The 17550-nt window shown below is 45.5% G+C and overlaps 2 protein-coding genes across 2 annotated transcripts; both read left to right on the plus strand.

The window, feature by feature from the left end:
• Window positions 1–118: 118 nt before the first annotated feature.
• RAPSN (receptor associated protein of the synapse) lies at window positions 119–10069 on the plus strand. The gene is made up of 8 exons (XM_005522428.3): window positions 119–643; window positions 3293–3631; window positions 4946–5104; window positions 5442–5540; window positions 5638–5760; window positions 8338–8391; window positions 8979–9178; window positions 9942–10069. Exons 1-8 carry the CDS (start codon window positions 428–430, stop codon window positions 10012–10014), a joined length of 1263 nt encoding a protein of 420 aa, XP_005522485.1. The 5' UTR covers window positions 119–427; the 3' UTR covers window positions 10015–10069.
• A 308-nt stretch (window positions 10070–10377) lies between these two features.
• Window positions 10378–17275, plus strand: PSMC3 (proteasome 26S subunit, ATPase 3). Its single transcript, XM_005522431.3, has 12 exons — window positions 10378–10577; window positions 10678–10758; window positions 13479–13604; window positions 14333–14437; window positions 14532–14594; window positions 15015–15152; window positions 15279–15422; window positions 15647–15795; window positions 16298–16394; window positions 16544–16689; window positions 16857–16938; window positions 17060–17275. Exons 1-12 carry the CDS (start codon window positions 10551–10553, stop codon window positions 17168–17170), a joined length of 1269 nt encoding a protein of 422 aa, XP_005522488.1. The 5' UTR covers window positions 10378–10550; the 3' UTR covers window positions 17171–17275.
• Window positions 17276–17550: the final 275 nt, after the last annotated feature.

The raw sequence follows: 17550 nt of genomic DNA on the forward strand, positions 1-17550 counted from the left end.
GACTAGAATTCCTGGGAGCCACGTGAGCTGGACTGGCAGGAGCAGCTGCAGCCAATGGGGAGGAGACCAGCACTCGCTGTTCAGATTGAGTTTCACTCCAGTGCCTTGAGATTTTTCTCTTTCTCTCCCTGTCGTGCTTTTCCTCTTTGTTTACGGGATCGGACAGATGAATGCACTGATGGAGCCCTAGCAAGCAAGATGTTTGCCTAGTGGATTTGGGATTCTGTCTTCAGAGGCAGAGGATTCTGCCTTCAAGTGCTGAGCAACCACTTCTTGCCATTGCCTACCACAGCTCCAGCCCCCTGACATGGCTGGGCTTTTACGGCTCTGGGCCCTCTGAGCACACAACCCGCCCTCTTCTAGTGGGGCATTTTACGTTGTGTTCTCTTGTAAGCACATCCTTTTTGCTATCCTTAGAGGTTAGTGTATGAGGCTTTTTAATCCATGGGAGATGGGTCAGGACCAGACAAAGCAACAGATAGAGAAAGGACTCCATCTTTACCAGTCTAATCAGACCGAAAAGGCCCTGCGAGTCTGGATGAGGGTTTTGGAGAAGTCTGCGGATCCTGCTGGCAGGTTTCGGGTTTTGGGTTGCCTCATCACTGCTCATGCAGAGATGGGCAGATACAAAGACATGCTGAAGGTAAGGTGAACTGGAGATGAATGCATGCCATTGTGTCGTACCCACGATGGAACGTGGCTGGAGATCAGAACCTGAGGGGGGGAGGGTATTTTGTGTGTAACAGAAAATACCAGCTATTGAGTGCATGTTCTGAGCTGCTGTAATCACTGTGCTCACCAAGAGCTCCAGCCCAAAAGATACACAGAATATGACTTTTCACTGGATCTGATTCCTCAGGATTCCTGGGTCACTTAAGTTCTCCAATTATTCATGGGAACCTTTCTTATTTCCAACATACAGGCACACCGTGTTATCAGGCTTCAGGGAAAGGTAAAAGAACAGGGCCTTTGTCCACTACAAGCTGTTTACAGTGTGTATGTCAGCATAAAAGGAGAACTCCAAGTGGGTTCTGTAGAATAAATATCAATCTTGTGGAGATACGTTTGTTGTCTTGTTCAGCTTCTGGCTGATATCTAATATAGATCTTATATTAGGGTTTTTTAATTACAATTATTTGTTTGCCAGGACCTGATTAAAAGGGAAAAGGAGATGCTGTTTTGGTGAGGTAATCAAGACATCCCAGATGTCTCACAGTTGAGGTCAGAGCTGCTTCCAGTTGTCAGGATAGTACAGAAGAAAGAAGGAAGGATATGGGGCTTGATGGAAGAGTGGTAAAAAGTAGCTGAAGTTACATTTCAAGTGCATGAGGATAAAAAGTTTAATTAAATGAACAAAAAGAAGCTGGTGTGTGGATCTGAGAGGCAAGAGGATGTGTACAGAGAGCAACAGGCAGCATTTGGGAGGGCAAATAAAGAATCTGTAAGACAAGGCAAGAGGGGAATGTAATAGTCTTAAGAAACTATCCCAGCCTGCAACAGGGTTGTACTAAAGGGCTTTGATATTCTTGTGCTGATGTTTTGGGTTGCCTCTTACTAGACTGGCTATCATTCAGCATTTAGAACAAAATGTGAAAAGGATGTCTATATCTCATTGAAAAGGTTTTGGTAGCTTTGTTTGGAATTGGAGTGGGGAGAGAGGCACGTCTTAGTGGTAAACCCATGCACAGGTCAAAGCCCTATACTGAAACCAAATACTTAGGATGAAGAAGAAAGGAGAGGTATTAATACACTTGGAAAACATTTGAAGACAAACAATTCTGCTAAGCGGTATGAAATTAAGTGCTGGCAAAAACAACAGACTGACTGGGGAAGAAAGAAAAAAAGGTAAGATGTAGCTAGCTGAAGGAAATACTGAAGACTTAATGGGGAATAAAAAGGGCAAAGGAGTGAGCTTAGTATACTCAAACATAATTCCTTACCTGACAACAGAACAAAAAGCAGGATCAGAGTTGGTGAATTTTAGTTCTTCACAGTATTGGGAAGGAAACATGGCTTCAGTCAAACTAAAGATTTTACACAGCAACTGGTCAAAGAATAGAGAAAGGAGAACTTTCTCTATAACTTTATAACTTTCTATATGACTCTATAACTTTCTTTCTCTATAACTTTAGCAATAAGCCATTGAGAGAGAAAATATCAGGAGAAAAAGGGTCAGAATTAAAGGCATGAAATAAAAAGTGATTTAAGAAGGGTTGTGATGCTCAGCCTCTTTTGGAGAGGAAAGAAATTACTTCACACCAAGAAAAGAGGCTGTGGCAATCAGGAAATACTGAAGAACTTGGGCAAAGTTAAGGGAATGCGGAGAAGCGGATATGTGGATATGAGCTAGTGCGCATCACTGAGTCCACGTAGCAGCTTTCCTAAACTTTAATGGAAGCTGAGAAGATAATTACAAACCCAATATACACAATTTATGGTTGGTGATGTTCGGGGGTTTTGTTGTTTTGGTTTGGTTTTTTGGAGTTTTTTTTTTTAGTTTGTTTTTTTGATTGTTGTTTTTGTTTGGTTTGGTTTGGGTTTCTGTTTCCAAAGAATATAAAATGTTCTAGTAGCCTAAATTATTACATACAGCCACTATACAAAAAAGAAGTAATTGATTCCCCTGGAATTTGCCATCCATAATCCTAACTGATAGTGTCTAATGAAAATTGCTAACTATTTACCTTTACTAGTGATACTAATTCAAGCCAGCAGTGTGCTTGCTTCATCACAAAACGTAAGAGTTACTGCTTAGAATAGTTTGCAGCCTGAAAGAGACTTCATTTAAGAAAACAGTATGCAACAAATCCTGGAGGTTATAGAACTAAAACTGTCAAGATCAAGACTGCAATTACTAGTAAAATCATTAAAGAAGTGGCTTACTTTCTTCTATTATTGAAGAGTACTTTAATAGCTTAAGAATTCCAGAGAAAGTGGGATACATTACACTGAGTGAAAGAAAACAGAACGGCATTGTGTCAGATGTTTCCTGCTTCACCAACTGCTCTTTAGGGCCATTTAACTGCTGTTTTCTCCTTACTGCCAGCCTAGTTCATCTTCCCTGCCCAGACACTGTGTGAAGAGAAGGAAAGGTTTCTTCAGAATCTTCACAGGCCTTTTAAACCACCAGACAACTGCTCAGTGCATACGATGCTTCTCCATGTGCTGATGGCCTTGTCTGCCCTGCTCAGAGATGAGCCTCTTCTCCAGTACAGGGCACTACTCTGTGGGTGCTTGAGCTGTATTTAAATAAACCACACACTTTTGTAAACACTATCTTCTCTACTTAAAGTTTGCAGTGGTACAGATTGACACAGCACGGGAGCTGGAAGACCCAGATTTCCTCACAGAGAGCTACCTAAACCTGGCTCGCAGCAATGAGAAACTCTGTGAATTCCAGAAAACAATCTCTTACTGTAAGACATGCCTGAACATGCAGGGTACCACTGTGAGCCTGCAGCTGAATGGCCAGGTGAGCCTCAGCATGGGCAATGCCTTTCTGGGCCTCAGCATTTTCCAGAAGGCTTTGGAGTGCTTTGAGAAAGCTTTACGCTATGCACACAACAACGATGACAAGATGCTGGAATGTCGAGTCTGCTGCAGCCTCGGGAACTTCTACACCCAGATAAAGGTACAGTAACCTAAGGGACAGAAGGGTGATTGTCCCACAGATTCAGGGAAGCATTAGAAACCACGTGAATTTCAGCTTTTGTATTTCCTATAGGAAATAAACTACTGAGAGAGCATTGTAAGCTAAAATCCCTTTGTAAAATCCAAATGGAGAACTCTCCTCTATAAGTAAGGATGGGAGGATTAGTGTCATGTTTATACAGCACAGCAGAAGCAGCTGTAAATATGTGTGTTGAAAAGATCAAAGTTAGATTCAAAGAAGATCACATCAGAGACACAGGGCTGGCAGCCAAAACTCATGGATTCTCTATTTCTACCACTATTGTAGGCAATTAGCTGCCAGCAAGCAGCTGTAGGTAAAACCAGGCAGGGACTGAGCACGGGGGTGATTTGCCAGTCCTTCTGGCAAACTTCTGGTACAAACAGCAAAAAATAGGTTGTCCTCACAAAGTCTTGATTTCTTCACTCATAGAAGACTCATCACATGAAGTGTGGTGACCAAAAATAAAGAAAATAACATTGTGCTGAACACTTTTCAGGGTGAAATAAGAAGGCAGAAAGGAAATTTGAGAAATTGTGGTTTCCTTTGTGCATTGTGGAGAATTAAAAAAATATGAGGACTTTTTCACTTCTACAGTCTCATATATATTACTTGAGAATGGTTTTAGATATTTACGTAAGTTTTATTTACATATTTACATTATTATTGTAAAATAAGATTAATTTCTAACATGCTTTTAATGCAAAAAAAAATATGTTCAAAAATTAAAATGTACTGTCACTTTTTGTGAATTTGATGAGGCCATGAGTCTTAGTTCCACTTTCCTGAAATGATGGATAATGAGATTCTTGGAGATCCCAGCTTACTGTATGGAGAAAATGAAGGCTCCATGTAGATATTACAAGTAGAGATGATGTAAGAGCAGTTTTCAGAAAAAGAAGAGAAAGTTTTCAGCCTGCGCTTATAGAGGAGGATTCCTGCAGAATAAAGTAAATGACTTTATGTACTATTTTATACTTTTATACTTTTTACTTTTTTTTTATACTTTTATACTACATAAAATTCTTTTGCTGGGTCATTGCCCCAGTGTCCTGAACCCAGAGAATAATATTAATTCAGTATATGGCAATTCCCCCTTTCACAATTTGATATCCACCAAAATAATGCACATGGAAGAGGAGCAGCATGAGTTTAGACATACAGAAATCGGGTGGCTGTTGCAGTGTTGGTAAATAATAGGTGGGCTTTTTTTCTCCTCTCCATTTTGCTTTAATTTTGCTGTGACTGCTGTCTGTGTGCTTGTCTGCCTTACAGGACTATGAGAAAGCCCTGTTTTTCCCATGTAAAGCTGCTGAACTGGTGAATGATTACGGGAAGGGCTGGAGCCTGAAGTACCGTGCCATGAGCCAGTACCACATGGCTGTGGCCTATCGGAAGCTGGGGCGCCTGGCAGATGCCATGGATTGCTGTGAGGTACGGGCTGTGGGCAGCCACAGAGCTGTGGGGGGCTCTACCAGCGGATCCTGCCCCAGGACAGGAGCAAGAGAGATACTCTGGCAGTCACACTTGACTGTAGATCTTCCTGTTGCCTTCCAGTTTTAGAGCTGTGCTTTCTGCAGCCCAGGGGACTTCAAAATTTGGGTCTACAAATGGCCCTTGGTTAGGAACATGTGAAAAAGATTTTCCTTGCCTTAAAAGATGGTGCCACTTCTTTGGAGCTGATCTGTCAGTGGCCAGAGTGTAGAGTCCCAGCCTTGTTGTTTTGAATCAGGAATAAGCTCTTCTACTGACCAGAGGCAATTTCTTTCAGGAGTCCATGAAGATTGCCCTGCAGCACGGTGACCGGCCACTGCAAGCACTGTGTCTGCTCTGCTTTGCAGATATCCATCGCAGTCGCAGAGACGTGCAGGTACAGCTCTTTCCTGCCAGGAAGGATAAAGGGAATAGCAAGAGGGCATGAAAAGCAGTTCATAACAAAACATGTGTTTTCCTCCCTGCTTCTGCAGACAGCCTTCCCTCGGTATGACTCTTCCATGAGCATCATGACAGAGATTGGAAACCGCCTGGGCCTGATTCAGGTGCTGCTAGGAGTGACTAAGTGCTGGATGATTCAAAAGGAGCTGGACAAGGTCAGTTACAAACTTGTTTCTACAGAAGATTGTAGGAGGACAAGATTAGAGCACAGTCTTGTATTGCACTTTGGTGAGGGCACAGTTCAGAAGAGACCTGTACCCCCTGGGTTCTACCAACAGGGTCTGTTGCTTGTAGAGTTATATTTCTCTGAATGGTCTCTCTCAGCCAGGAATTTGTTACTTATGGTAGGAACATCCATTCTGAGTCAGACTGCTAAATTACAGAATTGTCTCATTAGTCAATCCTGATGACTTTTAAGCTCTATACTGAGAAACCAGTACTGGAGGAAGGAAGCCTTATGCTCTGAAATAGATTCCCCTGCCTACTTTTTAGTTATATGACTAAGCTCATTGATGTGCTAATGATGTTTAGACAGCTCTACAGCTCCCCCGTGTGCTTTGCAGGAAAATGTGGCATAAAATTCCTGGAGACATTTTTGATGGTCTATTTTACTCTGATGTGAAACAGGAATGAGAGCGGGAATTTATCTGGGAATAGACAACCAGTCAGTATAGAACAAGGGGGTAAAGTTACTTATTTTGAAAATGCTTAGGCAGTGTGTATGTGTGTTTAAGTCCAGACAACACTAGATGTAGCACATTGCACAGCAGGAACATTACTCAGCCACAGAATGAAATGCTCTAAGGTTAGCCCTGAACTAGCTCTGAACAACCTGGAGTACCTGCACAGTGCCACATCAAGATGCTGGCTGGGTCTAAATATGATGAAGATTCACTTTTATCACTCATATTGAGACACCAAGAACTTTAGCTCAATTGAAGCATGCCAGATACCAGTGTGTCCAGTATATGTCAGAATAGGCAAGTTCAGGGTGCTGTGAGCATCTGAGTGCCTCCATTAGGGAATCAGTTGGGTGAGACACACCGTGCAATCTCCATAAGTAAACACAATGTTTGTTAGCAATGGAAGAACAAACTGTGGACTTGAAATGTTTGTTCAGTGTCAAAAGTACAGGACAGGACAGAGGAGGTAGGCCTCTGTAGGAGAGAATATTCAGAGCACTCATCAAACCCCTATGTTCACTCATTCTATCTCAAGCCACTGTCAGCCTCTGATATCAAGCAGCTCTCACTTGTGAGAACATGATGAGGGGTTTGCACAGAATTCTAATCTCAGCAAATCCCACAGAAGAAGAAAGTGAAGGAATCTTATGTTGTCCCAGGCATTAGGGGGAAGTCTGCCCTGCTGGGTCAGGTACCTTACATCTGTTGACCAAATGTGACTTCCTTAGCTGTCATTCCTGAATATTCACCCAAGCCTGTTCTTCAACTTGCCAGGCCCAGTTTCCATTTCTCATGCTACTCATCCCTATATCAGTTACTTAATAAAGCAATTTTCCAACTTTCCACTAGCAGATTCCCTGGTTTTGCCCAAGCTTCCTCCATCTTCCCAGTCTCTTTGGCTACTTAGTCCATTTCATTTGTGTATAATGTAATCAGTGCTAGTCCAAATCCTCCCAGGCTGCTCACAGCTTGCTTGCCCTCATTCTTGTGCAGCCTCATATTCCTGTTCAAGACAAACTGTCCCCTAGACTTGTCAACATCTTTTCCCCTACCCCACACATTTTACTTTGATTCTTAGTCACAGTAATAAATTTCAGGAGTTTCCAGTACACATTCAGTCTTCTTAAGTACAGTTCTCAATTATGTTCTCCCTGCTGGCCTTCAGCTCCCACTTCCCTCTCCTTTCATTTCCTTACCCTAGGCTGTTGCTGCCACCACAAGTCTAATGCCATCTCCTCTGCATTCACAGTGCATTTTTGCATCTCATCTGGTCCTTTCCTCCTCCAGTAGCAGTAATGCCAAATTATAGGGTAGAAATTTTATAACATGCATCACAAGGGAGATGTCTTCTTCCCCTTGGACAAATAGGAAGCAGATCTCAATAGTTCTGGAAAAGAGACTAATTATCAGAACAGGAAGGAACACTGTGACATCTAGGGGAAAATAGGGACTCATTTGGTATGACAGCTGCTATGCTAAATATTTCCTTCAGATTTAAAAAATGGATAGCAGAACACTCCTACATCACACCATGTGTAAGGCAAGGTGGATATATGAACAGCAGGGAAAAAATGGATGAGTGTGGTGTATTGGTGTTGGTGATCCCTTTCCTCACTTCTGGTACAAGTGAAATTGGAGTTGCCAACAATTTTTGAGCCTGCAAGGTAGGATGGGGCCAAGGCTTGCTTTGCTTGTGCTCCATCCCAGCCCCAAATGAGCATGTGGGGCTGAGTTTAAATAAATCTGTATTCTCCCTGCTTGGGAATCAGTCTCTGCCAACACTGACACTGAGTGTCTGCAACAGAAATGTAGCTCTTGCATTACTTGTGGTCTTTCAGAAACCAACCTTTTCTCATGGATTAGCTTTTGGGAGGGGAGGGAAATCTGCCCTCCCAAAAAAGCTTTCTTGATTCTTCAGAGTTGCAGGGATGGTTGTTTATCCAAATTTTACTCTGTACTACTTTACCTCTTTTTGTAAATAATTCTCATAGGACTTCATACAAGCCTGTTTTTTATATAGAACTAATGACCAGTGATCTCAATTCACAGGCTCTGGAAAGCATTGAAAAGGCACAGGAGCTGGCAGAGGGACTAGGGAACAAGGTAGGATTCTACAGCTTCTTCTTTTCAGCGCTCTCCATGTCTTGTGTCAAGCAATAACAGATGTCAAACATTGAAGTATCCAGGCTTCTTGTTGCTCATTAACATTCCTATTAACCAGTGAGTGCTTGGGATTTGCTTTGTCATGAAGTGTTTGGCTGTGGGCAGTTGCACAGATAATCATCAGTATGCAAGTCTGAAGAGAGAGGAGTCAAAATGGGATAGGGCAAGGGGAACAGGAAACAGTGAAAATGGGGTGTGAAACAGAGAACTAGAGGATCCGAGATCTCTTCCTGAAAAACGTTTCTGCCCTGAGCAGCAGCTGAACTGTGTGCTGGCTGGAGGCAGAGGAAAGTGAAATACACTGTATGTCACAGGGTAGCTCAGGGCAGCCATGAGTGGAAGAGCTGCTGAGTGTCTCAAACCTGGTGTTAGCTTTTGTGACACAAAGAATGGTTAATGCCAGGAAGTGTTGAGCCCTGCTGATGTTTTTCCAGCTGGCTGATGGGGCTGTGGTGTTCCCACTGCTGTTTCTGGTCTGTTTTCACCGTGTTGTTCACCTGTCTTATGTTTCTGTCCTTCACGTGCAGCTCGGCCTGCTGAAGCTCCACTGCCTGTGTGAAAGGATCTATCGCACAAAGGAGCAGCAGCGAGAATTGCGTGACCATGTAGTGAAGTTCCATGAATGTGTGGAGGAGATGGAGCTCTACTGTGGCATGTGTGGAGAGTCCATTGGGGAGAAGAACAACCAGCTCCAGGCACTACCTTGCTCCCACTTCTTCCACTTGAAGTAATTAGCTGGAAGTACTAAATATTATTGTCATGATATTAGCCATAGGAAAGAGCTGCTTATGCCCAGAGTAGTCGTTTGCATGCTGTTCCTCAGGTCTTTGTCTTGATCCCGCAAGGCAGGATCTCACTGCAGTGCTAAGAGTCTCACAGCCTTGGAAGGTGAGATTTAGCCATCATATGCATCACATTCCCACTTGCCCTCTAAATGATTGTTCACTGATGCCCTCACTTTGTAGGTGTTCAGCCCAGTTCACAGATTGCTATTTGATTCCTCCTGGGGAATCGGTTCTTCGCTCCCAGGGGCAGTTTGGATTTTTCCCAAGTCCCCTCACCTTCTCCCTTGGCTAGTGGCACACAGAGGTGAAGAGGTTGTTCAGCCTGTTAGCATACTACTGCCAGGAAAGAAGTTAGCTGTACCATCATTAAGAAACACGAGTGTTACAAAACACATTGATCTGAAAACCAAGAATTTAGTAACAAAGTCTCACACCGAGACCAGAATTAGGATCAAACTACTGGGCAGCGAGAGATGCCCGAAAAACTCTGTGGAGTTTATCTGTGGACTTGGATCCAGCAGTACAGGAACAAACTTTTATAGAGGAATCTGCCGAAGCGTCTCCCTGGAAGGGATGGGAAAGAGATCCAGTCTCTGCCTGTGGCGGGAGGGCCCACGGGGAACAGTTTTGTGGCGTACAGTAGCCGCCCTGGGGGAGCCTCCGGCCGCGCTAGAGCTCCCCCGACCCGACCTCCTCCCGTTGCAGGTGCCTCCAGACCAACGGGACCCGCGGCTGCCCCAACTGCCGCCGCTTGTCGGTGAAGCCCGGCTACGTCTGAGCGCCGCGGGCTCGGCCGGGGGCTCACGGAGCCGCTCCCGGGCCCCTCGGGCTGTGCCTGGCGGGGCGTCCTCGGCCTTCCCTGCGCGGGGTAGGGTCGGCTCGGGCTCGCGGCCCGGCCCCGCTCCCCTCCCCCTCGCTGCTGTGTACGGGCACTGACTGTAATAAAGGGTTTCTGCGGGAGACCGCCCCGTCTGCCTCCAGCGCCGGGCCCCGAGCGCCGCCCGCGCCCCGCCCCGCCCCGCCCCGCCATGGCGGCACCGCCGCCATCACTCAGCAGCTTTGGGGGCGGCACGTGACCCGTCGGCCGCTCCCCGCCCCGCCGGCAGATTCGGCACGGCCGCGGGCGGCGGGGGTCGCGATCGGGGCAGGGGCGGCAGGGCTGGGGGAGGGCAGGGTGCGGGGAACCTCCGGGCCGCCCGTTCTGCACGTCCCGCCCGTGCTTCTGCCCCGCCCTGCTCCGCCGGGAACCCGCGGTGCGGAATCTGCCGCCCCGAACCCGCCGCGCCGTGCGCGCGCCCGCGGGCCGGCGGAAAGATGGCGTCCGTGTGGGATGAGTCGGAGGTGAGGGGCCCGGGGCCGGGCCGGGACGGGCCGGGGGCGGCGGGGCCGGGGCGAGCCGCGGGCCGGGCCGAGGGTGACGCTGCCGTTGTTCCCCCCACAGGACGGCGTCGGCGAGGAGGTGCTGAAGATGTCCACGGAGGAGATCGTGCAGCGCACTCGCCTCCTCGACAGCGAGATCAAGGTAGCGGCGGGGGCCGCGCCGGGCCGGGCCGCCCTCCCGGGAGCTCGATGCTGCTGTCGTTCGGGGCGGACGGGTTAGCACAGCCACGGGGACAGCAAAAAATTAAACACGGTTAATTGAATCGAGAGCCGCAGATTGAGGAATACTGAGCCGCGAGGGTAGGGAAGAAATCACTGGAATAGCACGGACCCAAGGAAGCTGAGGGGCCGGTTGTTCGACGCAGCCATGGATGCTTTAGCTAAAGTTACACAGGCCCTCCCTGCCTCGTAGGCGCAGGGGAGGGAGAAGTCTGTGTCCTGAGTCAGGTAGGATCATTGGGTAATTCCGGTTGGAAGGGACTTGAGCAGACCTTCGGGTCAAACTCCTCAAAGCTGGGTCAGCCATAACCCATAACCAGTAACAGGCTACTCCGGCTGGATCTTGAAAACCTTTAAAAACAGATATTGCATCGCTTTGCAGGGTGTTCAGTGCTACTGCTTGACAGACTTCGTGAGGATAAAGATTTGCTTTGTATACAGGCTGAGCCGCACCTGTTTCAGTCTTTGTTATTTCATCTGCCCATTGTGTACGCCTGTGAAGTGTCTGGTTCAGTCTCTGATACCTCTTTCTCCAGCAGTTCTGTTCTCCAGCTGAACAAACCCACCTCCATCAGCTGTTTCTCACAGGGCCCAGCCATCTTGGTGGCCCAGTGCTGAACTCAAGTCCAGTTTATCAATGTCTCTACTGTATGGGGGGGGGGGGACACCAAAACTGGACTGAGTGCTCTAGGTAGGATCTGAAAGTATTGAATAAAGGGGACTGAACATTTCTCTGCATCTACTGCCTACAGTCCTGATAGTACAGCCCTGGATGCAGTTTGCCACCCTTGCTGTCAGGGCACGTCGCTGGCTCCTGTTCAGTTTATTGTCTTATGGAGACCCCCAGGTCCATTCCTCAGCCAGACAGTCACCAGCATGTGTCACTGCAAGGTGCACTTCCCTCCCTGGTGTGGGGCTTTGCATGTGTCCTGGTATTTTGTCAGGTTTCTGTGTGGCAGCTCTGCCCTTAAATGCAGAGACTGTTCCCCCCAGTTCAGTGTCATCTGCAAACATGATGAGAAAACATGCCATCCTCTTACTTGTTCATTCATGAAGATGTTAAGTAGATAGACCTGTCTTGAGATAGACATGTTTTGCATAAAAGAGCACTTACAAATTTAGAAGGTTTGCTGCCTAGTGTTAAAGTATTAAATAAATTCTACAGAGTAACTTCATCCTACACTGCTTCAGGCTCTACAAGTAATTCTGAATTACTAATGTACATTATTATTCTTTAAAGACAGTGAAGGTAAATATGTGTCATATTTTTAAATGCAGAATTCAGTAAGGAGTATGAGTAGCCTTCTTCATTTTATGGTAAGACCATTATAATTGCAAAATGTTTGTGAGAACCCTCCGTTCAGGCAGTTTTCCTTGAATGTTTTTTAGGCTGTTTTATTAAAACAAATTTATTAAGTTTTTTGCATTTTTATTTAATGGACTCTGTATTGGCTCCTGTAATAGTTCTGTCCTGTAAATGTGTTACAGCACAGTATATGCTTAGGCATAAAGACTTTTAAAAAGATACTTTCTTAGTGAAGAGTGGATTTACCCATTGAACAGAATCCCATACACCAGTTCAGGTGTGACAGTTCTCCTGAGATCTCTTGGTGCTCCAGTCACTTCAGTGGGGATCCCAAAGTGTGTATTTGCACACTTGTGACTAACCAGGAAAGGGACGGAAAGGCCTTTCAGTGTCAGCCAGACAGCACTGCAGACACCTGTGTTGGGTACCTTAGTGTTGGGTGTAAATGTACTCACTGTTGGATGGGGAATACATTTCTTTCTTAGAGGTTTTTTTTTTTTCCTTACAGTTAGTAGGATCATAGAATCATAGAATAGTTCGGGTTGAAAGGGCCCTTTAAGGGCCAACTCCTGCAGTGAGCAGGGACATCTTCAACTAGACCAGGCTGCTCAGAGCCCTGTCCAACCTGGTCTTGAATGTTTCCAAGGATGGGGCATCCACCATGTTTCTGGGTAACCTGTTCCAGTGTTTTACCATCCTTACTGTAAAAAGAATCTTATATCTAGTGTAAATTTACCCTCTTGAAGTAAGCCTTACCTCTTGTCTGTTGCAACAGATCTCACTAAAAAGTCTGTCCCCATCTTTCTTACACAACACCTTTAAATACAGAAAGGCCACTATGAGGTCTTCCTGGAGCCCCCTCTTCTCCAGGCTGAATCAAAGAATGGTTTGGGTTGCAAAAGACCTTAAAGATCATCTAGTTCCAACCACCTTGCAAAACATAACTAAAATAGGTGTGTATATGTAGCTACTTATGTATCTGTATATATTAAAAGAGCACAACCAAACCAAACCATAGTTGCTATATCTAGGTCATACTGTTAATGTAGGTCACATTGCAACCCTGTAAGCTGTTGCACTGATTAGGCTGAGGCTACCAAGTGACACTTGGAAGAAATCATTTGGTGTTATTGATGAGTTAGAGACCAGAATGGACTGTGTAGCCTTGATTCCTAAAAAATTGTGGCTAATTTGCTGGCTTTGCTTTTTTTTTTTATTCCGTTTCCTTTTATTCCTCAGACCTAGATTCCTGTAACTGTTTGCTTTTGGAATAATCCATTACTTGCCTCAGTCTCCTGACACCATTCCCATTTCTTTCTTCTGTGTACTGATTTCAGATCATGAAGAGTGAGGTACTGAGAGTGACCCATGAGCTCCAGGCCATGAAAGACAAGATCAAAGAGAACAGTGAGAAGATCAAAGTGAATAAAACCCTGCCATATCTTGTCTCCAATGTTATTGAGGTGAGGGTGGTAGGCTCTTACATAGTGACATGAGAAGGGTGTGCGCTTTATAATGTCAGGGAGAAGGGTAGGGAACTCATGAGGAATTCAAGACCTAGAGTATTCTCTAGACTACTGATGCTGCCAGAGCCAGGACTTCCAGGCTTTTCTGTTGGTTATTTGTGACCTGCAAGTATATGTCTCTTGCACACTTGTTCTCTGGGTTGTTCCTTAGGCTTTGGGTACTGTTCATCTGTACCTAACAACCATCAGAGGGTGACACAACCCTTCTGAGCGTAAACTTAAGCATCTAAAATTGGACATATGCTCTCTGGAACTTGTGAAACAGCAAGTGGCTCTGTTCCTCCATCACATTCTTTTTGTAATTCAGTAATTTTGATGATAGGAAAAAGAATGCTGATAGTTTCCTATTAAAAATGGGATTGGTTTGTACTGTTTTAAAACTTAATGAGCTTAAGCCTTCATGTGAGCTGCTGTATGGGAGAAGGAATCAGTGCCATTAGCCACTACTTTGTTCTGAATTTTGTAACTTCTTTCTATGCACTATTGCATGCTGCTTCATAAGGAAAGGAAGAAATCAATTTTTACAGGAGGGCTTTAATGCTTTCAGGATTCTACTGCTGATGGATGATGGAAAGTTCTGTTCATGTATGTTAGAAGCATTAATCCTGGGGGTCATCCTGCTAGCCTGGTTACATTGTCTTGAACTCTTTCACCCTGGTTTTCAGCTGCTGGATGTTGACCCAAATGACCAGGAGGAGGATGGAGCAAACATTGACCTGGATTCTCAGAGAAAGGGCAAGTGTGCTGTGATCAAGACCTCTACACGTCAGGTAAAACCCATGTGCCCAACCAGGTGTGAGGTGTGATGCAAAGTATCTTCTCCTGGTAAATCTGATTTTGCTCACCTTGATTTCTTTTTTACAGACATATTTCCTACCTGTTATTGGGTTGGTTGATGCTGAGAAGTTGAAGCCTGGAGATCTGGTGGTGAGTGATTCTGTTGTGATAGTTAGATATGATGGTGGCCAGAAAACTGCATATGTCCTGCCTTTAAGGAAGAAGACCAATCTGTCCAGGAATGAACCCAGATGGGTTCAGTTAGATTTGTAGTAAAGGAAAGCAGTTTGGGGTGTGTGTCCTTTATACGTACAATTAGGTGCTGAAAGTTTAGAGACTACTTAGTAAGTTTTTTGTGTCTTTTTATTGTAAATGAACTGGACCACTCATTTAAAAAGTTGAAGGTTGACAGTGGCTTTGTCAACTCTGCCAAGCTGGGGTGATTTGATGAATGCCAGTATCAAAGCTGGTCATTCCTGAATCCTTGAGGTCTAGTTAATCAGCTTTGTTTGCATGTTTATTAAATGCTATCTGAAGGACCTGTTAAAAGCAAAGGACTTTTGTTTACAGGGAGTGAACAAAGACTCTTACTTGATCCTGGAGACTCTGCCTACTGAGTATGATTCACGGGTGAAAGCCATGGAGGTGGATGAGAGGCCCACAGAGCAGTACAGTGACATCGGGGGGCTGGATAAACAAATCCAAGAGGTGATACTTTATGTATAGTTTCTGGTGTGACCGTGGACAACAGTCTTTGAACTTCAACTCAAACCAGACAGCCTGGATCTATGGAGAAGAGTGGATTTATGTATTAATACTTTTCTTTTGTTGTAGCTCGTGGAGGCCATTGTCCTGCCAATGAATCATAAGGAGAAATTTGAAAATTTGGGTATACAGCCACCCAAAGGAGTCCTTATGTATGGGCCTCCAGGAACAGGGAAGACACTTTTAGCTCGAGCATGTGCTGCCCAGACCAAGGTAAAAGGAACCTGTGAAAGTGTGTGCTGCTGTAGAATAGTACCTGACAAAGAGTAAGAACACCTCCAGGGGAAGAAGGTCATACACACAAATTGGTGTTACAAAGGCTGGGATTTTCCTGTCTATTTGCCTGCTTGCTTGTTTTAATTAAGGGCTTCCTATAGTACTCAGAAGTGATGCTGCTGTGAAATGAGGCCTAGGATTGATTCTCTTTCACTTCCCAGGCCACGTTCCTGAAGCTGGCGGGTCCACAACTTGTGCAGATGTTCATTGGTGACGGAGCGAAGCTGGTACGTGATGCTTTTGCTCTCGCAAAGGAAAAAGCTCCTTCCATCATCTTTATTGATGAACTGGATGCCATTGGCACTAAAAGGTGAGCCTTTAAAAGGAGGTCCATGTTGTAAAGTTCTTGGGAGCTGCCTAGCAACCTCCTTTGCCTGTGTATGTAAGCAGAGCCTTTTAAAGCACGGCTTACTCAGAGAGTGTGAAGACAGTCACAGATGGATAGCAATTGCCACAATCCTTGGGCTCAGCAGCAACGTTTGTCAGACTTGGGATCTGTCTGATAGCCTCCTGCTGTATAAAACCCTTTTCTGACCACTGCAGCAGGCACCTGGAGGTGTTCACCCTCATTTACTACTTGTGCCTGGACAACATAAGCCCCATTCAGCTGTAATGACTAAATAAGTCTTATATGCTGCTGACAGTTATTGTAGTTGCGGTCCTCATCATAGTGGGACTGTAGTTTCAAGGAAAAATTTGGAACATCTCGGCCAAGGAGCATGAACTGCAGTCATTCTGTGTTTTGATGTGATTAAAAGCAGGGACAGGGTGGTCAGGTTCATACTGATAGTTTTACTCTTGTTTCCACTCAGGTTTGATAGTGAGAAAGCTGGTGACCGAGAGGTGCAGAGGACCATGCTGGAGCTGCTTAATCAACTTGATGGTTTCCAGCCAAACACACAAGTCAAGGTTGGGAGCTAGCAGGGAAGTGCTGCTGAGGTCCAGGGTGCTCTAGCAGGGGATGGAAAACAATGTCCAGGGAAGAAGCTTGGTGAATCTTGGGGGAGAAGGGGCCTGTCTTCCAGGTGCCTCACACTGCTGATCCTACTTCTACCTAGGTGATTGCTGCAACCAACCGGGTTGATATCTTGGACCCAGCTTTGCTCCGCTCTGGACGATTAGATCGGAAGATTGAGTTTCCAATGCCTAATGAAGAGGCCAGAGCCAGAATTATGCAGATTCATTCACGCAAAATGAATGTCAGGTACGGCCCTCTGACACTCTTTTTGTCACTCAGGATGGTACCTCAGGGCTGAGAAGTGGTTGGCAGTCACTTGTTGGGAGCTCACTGTGGGGCTGAGGAAACTCCCTGCACTGCTTTTTCTATTTGGTACATGCTCTCAGACTTTTTTTCCCATTTGCTCATATCAGCCCTGATGTGAACTATGAGGAACTGGCTCGCTGCACAGATGATTTTAATGGAGCCCAGTGCAAGGCTGTGTGTGTTGAAGCGGTAAGTATTCCTCCATTGGAATAGCACTGATGGGAGGGAAATGTGAAAGCTAGCGTGGAGTAATTATTTGGAACTGGTGTGGTGCTCACATTCCCTCTCTAAATACTGTCTCATTGGGCAGGGGATGATTGCCCTCCGTCGTGGAGCAACAGAGCTCACCCATGAGGACTACATGGAAGGAATCCTGGAGGTTCAAGCAAAGAAAAAAGCCAATCTGCAGTACTATGCCTGATCCCTGCCTGGTCAAGGTTGAGGCCTTGGCAGAGGACAGGAGTAGACTGGACTGTATCACTTTCTGTCTGGAAAAAATAAAGCATTTTTTCCCTTTAAAAACAAATCCGTGATGTGTTGGAGCTGTCGCCCTTGCTCTACAAGGTGGTTCTGCATCTGTGTCAGGAAGGCTAAAAGCCTCCTGTCCACAGTGCCCATCATGCTGCCTTTGAACCCTCCTTCAGCTAGAACTGGACTAAACCCTGCTCTGATACTCCCTTCATGAGGACCAAGAGGCTGCACTGCAGTAAGTGTACTGTGACATTGATGATCTGCAGCTCAGACAGCATCCCCGGTTCTTGCCTGTGCAGCCAGTGAACAGCCTACAGCCTTGTTAGACTT

The sequence above is a fragment of the Pseudopodoces humilis genome, chromosome 7, assembly GCF_049639895.1.
Source record: "Pseudopodoces humilis isolate 2021_Gansu_Grassland_sample_001 chromosome 7, ASM4963989v1, whole genome shotgun sequence".
Classification (NCBI taxonomy): Eukaryota; Metazoa; Chordata; class Aves; order Passeriformes; family Paridae; genus Pseudopodoces; species Pseudopodoces humilis.

Coding starts and splice junctions, on each gene's coding strand:
- RAPSN (XM_005522428.3), top strand. CDS start 428: ATGAGGCTTTTTAATCCATGGGAGATGGGTCAGGACCAGACAAAGCAA. Junction 5,105..5,441: donor ATGCCATGGATTGCTGTGAG/GTACGGGCTGTG, acceptor AATTTCTTTCAG/GAGTCCATGAAGATTGCCCT. Junction 9,179..9,941: donor TCCCACTTCTTCCACTTGAA/GTAATTAGCTGG, acceptor CTCCCGTTGCAG/GTGCCTCCAGACCAACGGGA.
- PSMC3 (XM_005522431.3), top strand. CDS start 10,551: ATGGCGTCCGTGTGGGATGAGTCGGAG. Junction 14,595..15,014: donor TGAAGCCTGGAGATCTGGTG/GTGAGTGATTCT, acceptor TTTTGTTTACAG/GGAGTGAACAAAGACTCTTA. Junction 15,153..15,278: donor TGGATAAACAAATCCAAGAG/GTGATACTTTAT, acceptor CTTTTGTTGTAG/CTCGTGGAGGCCATTGTCCT.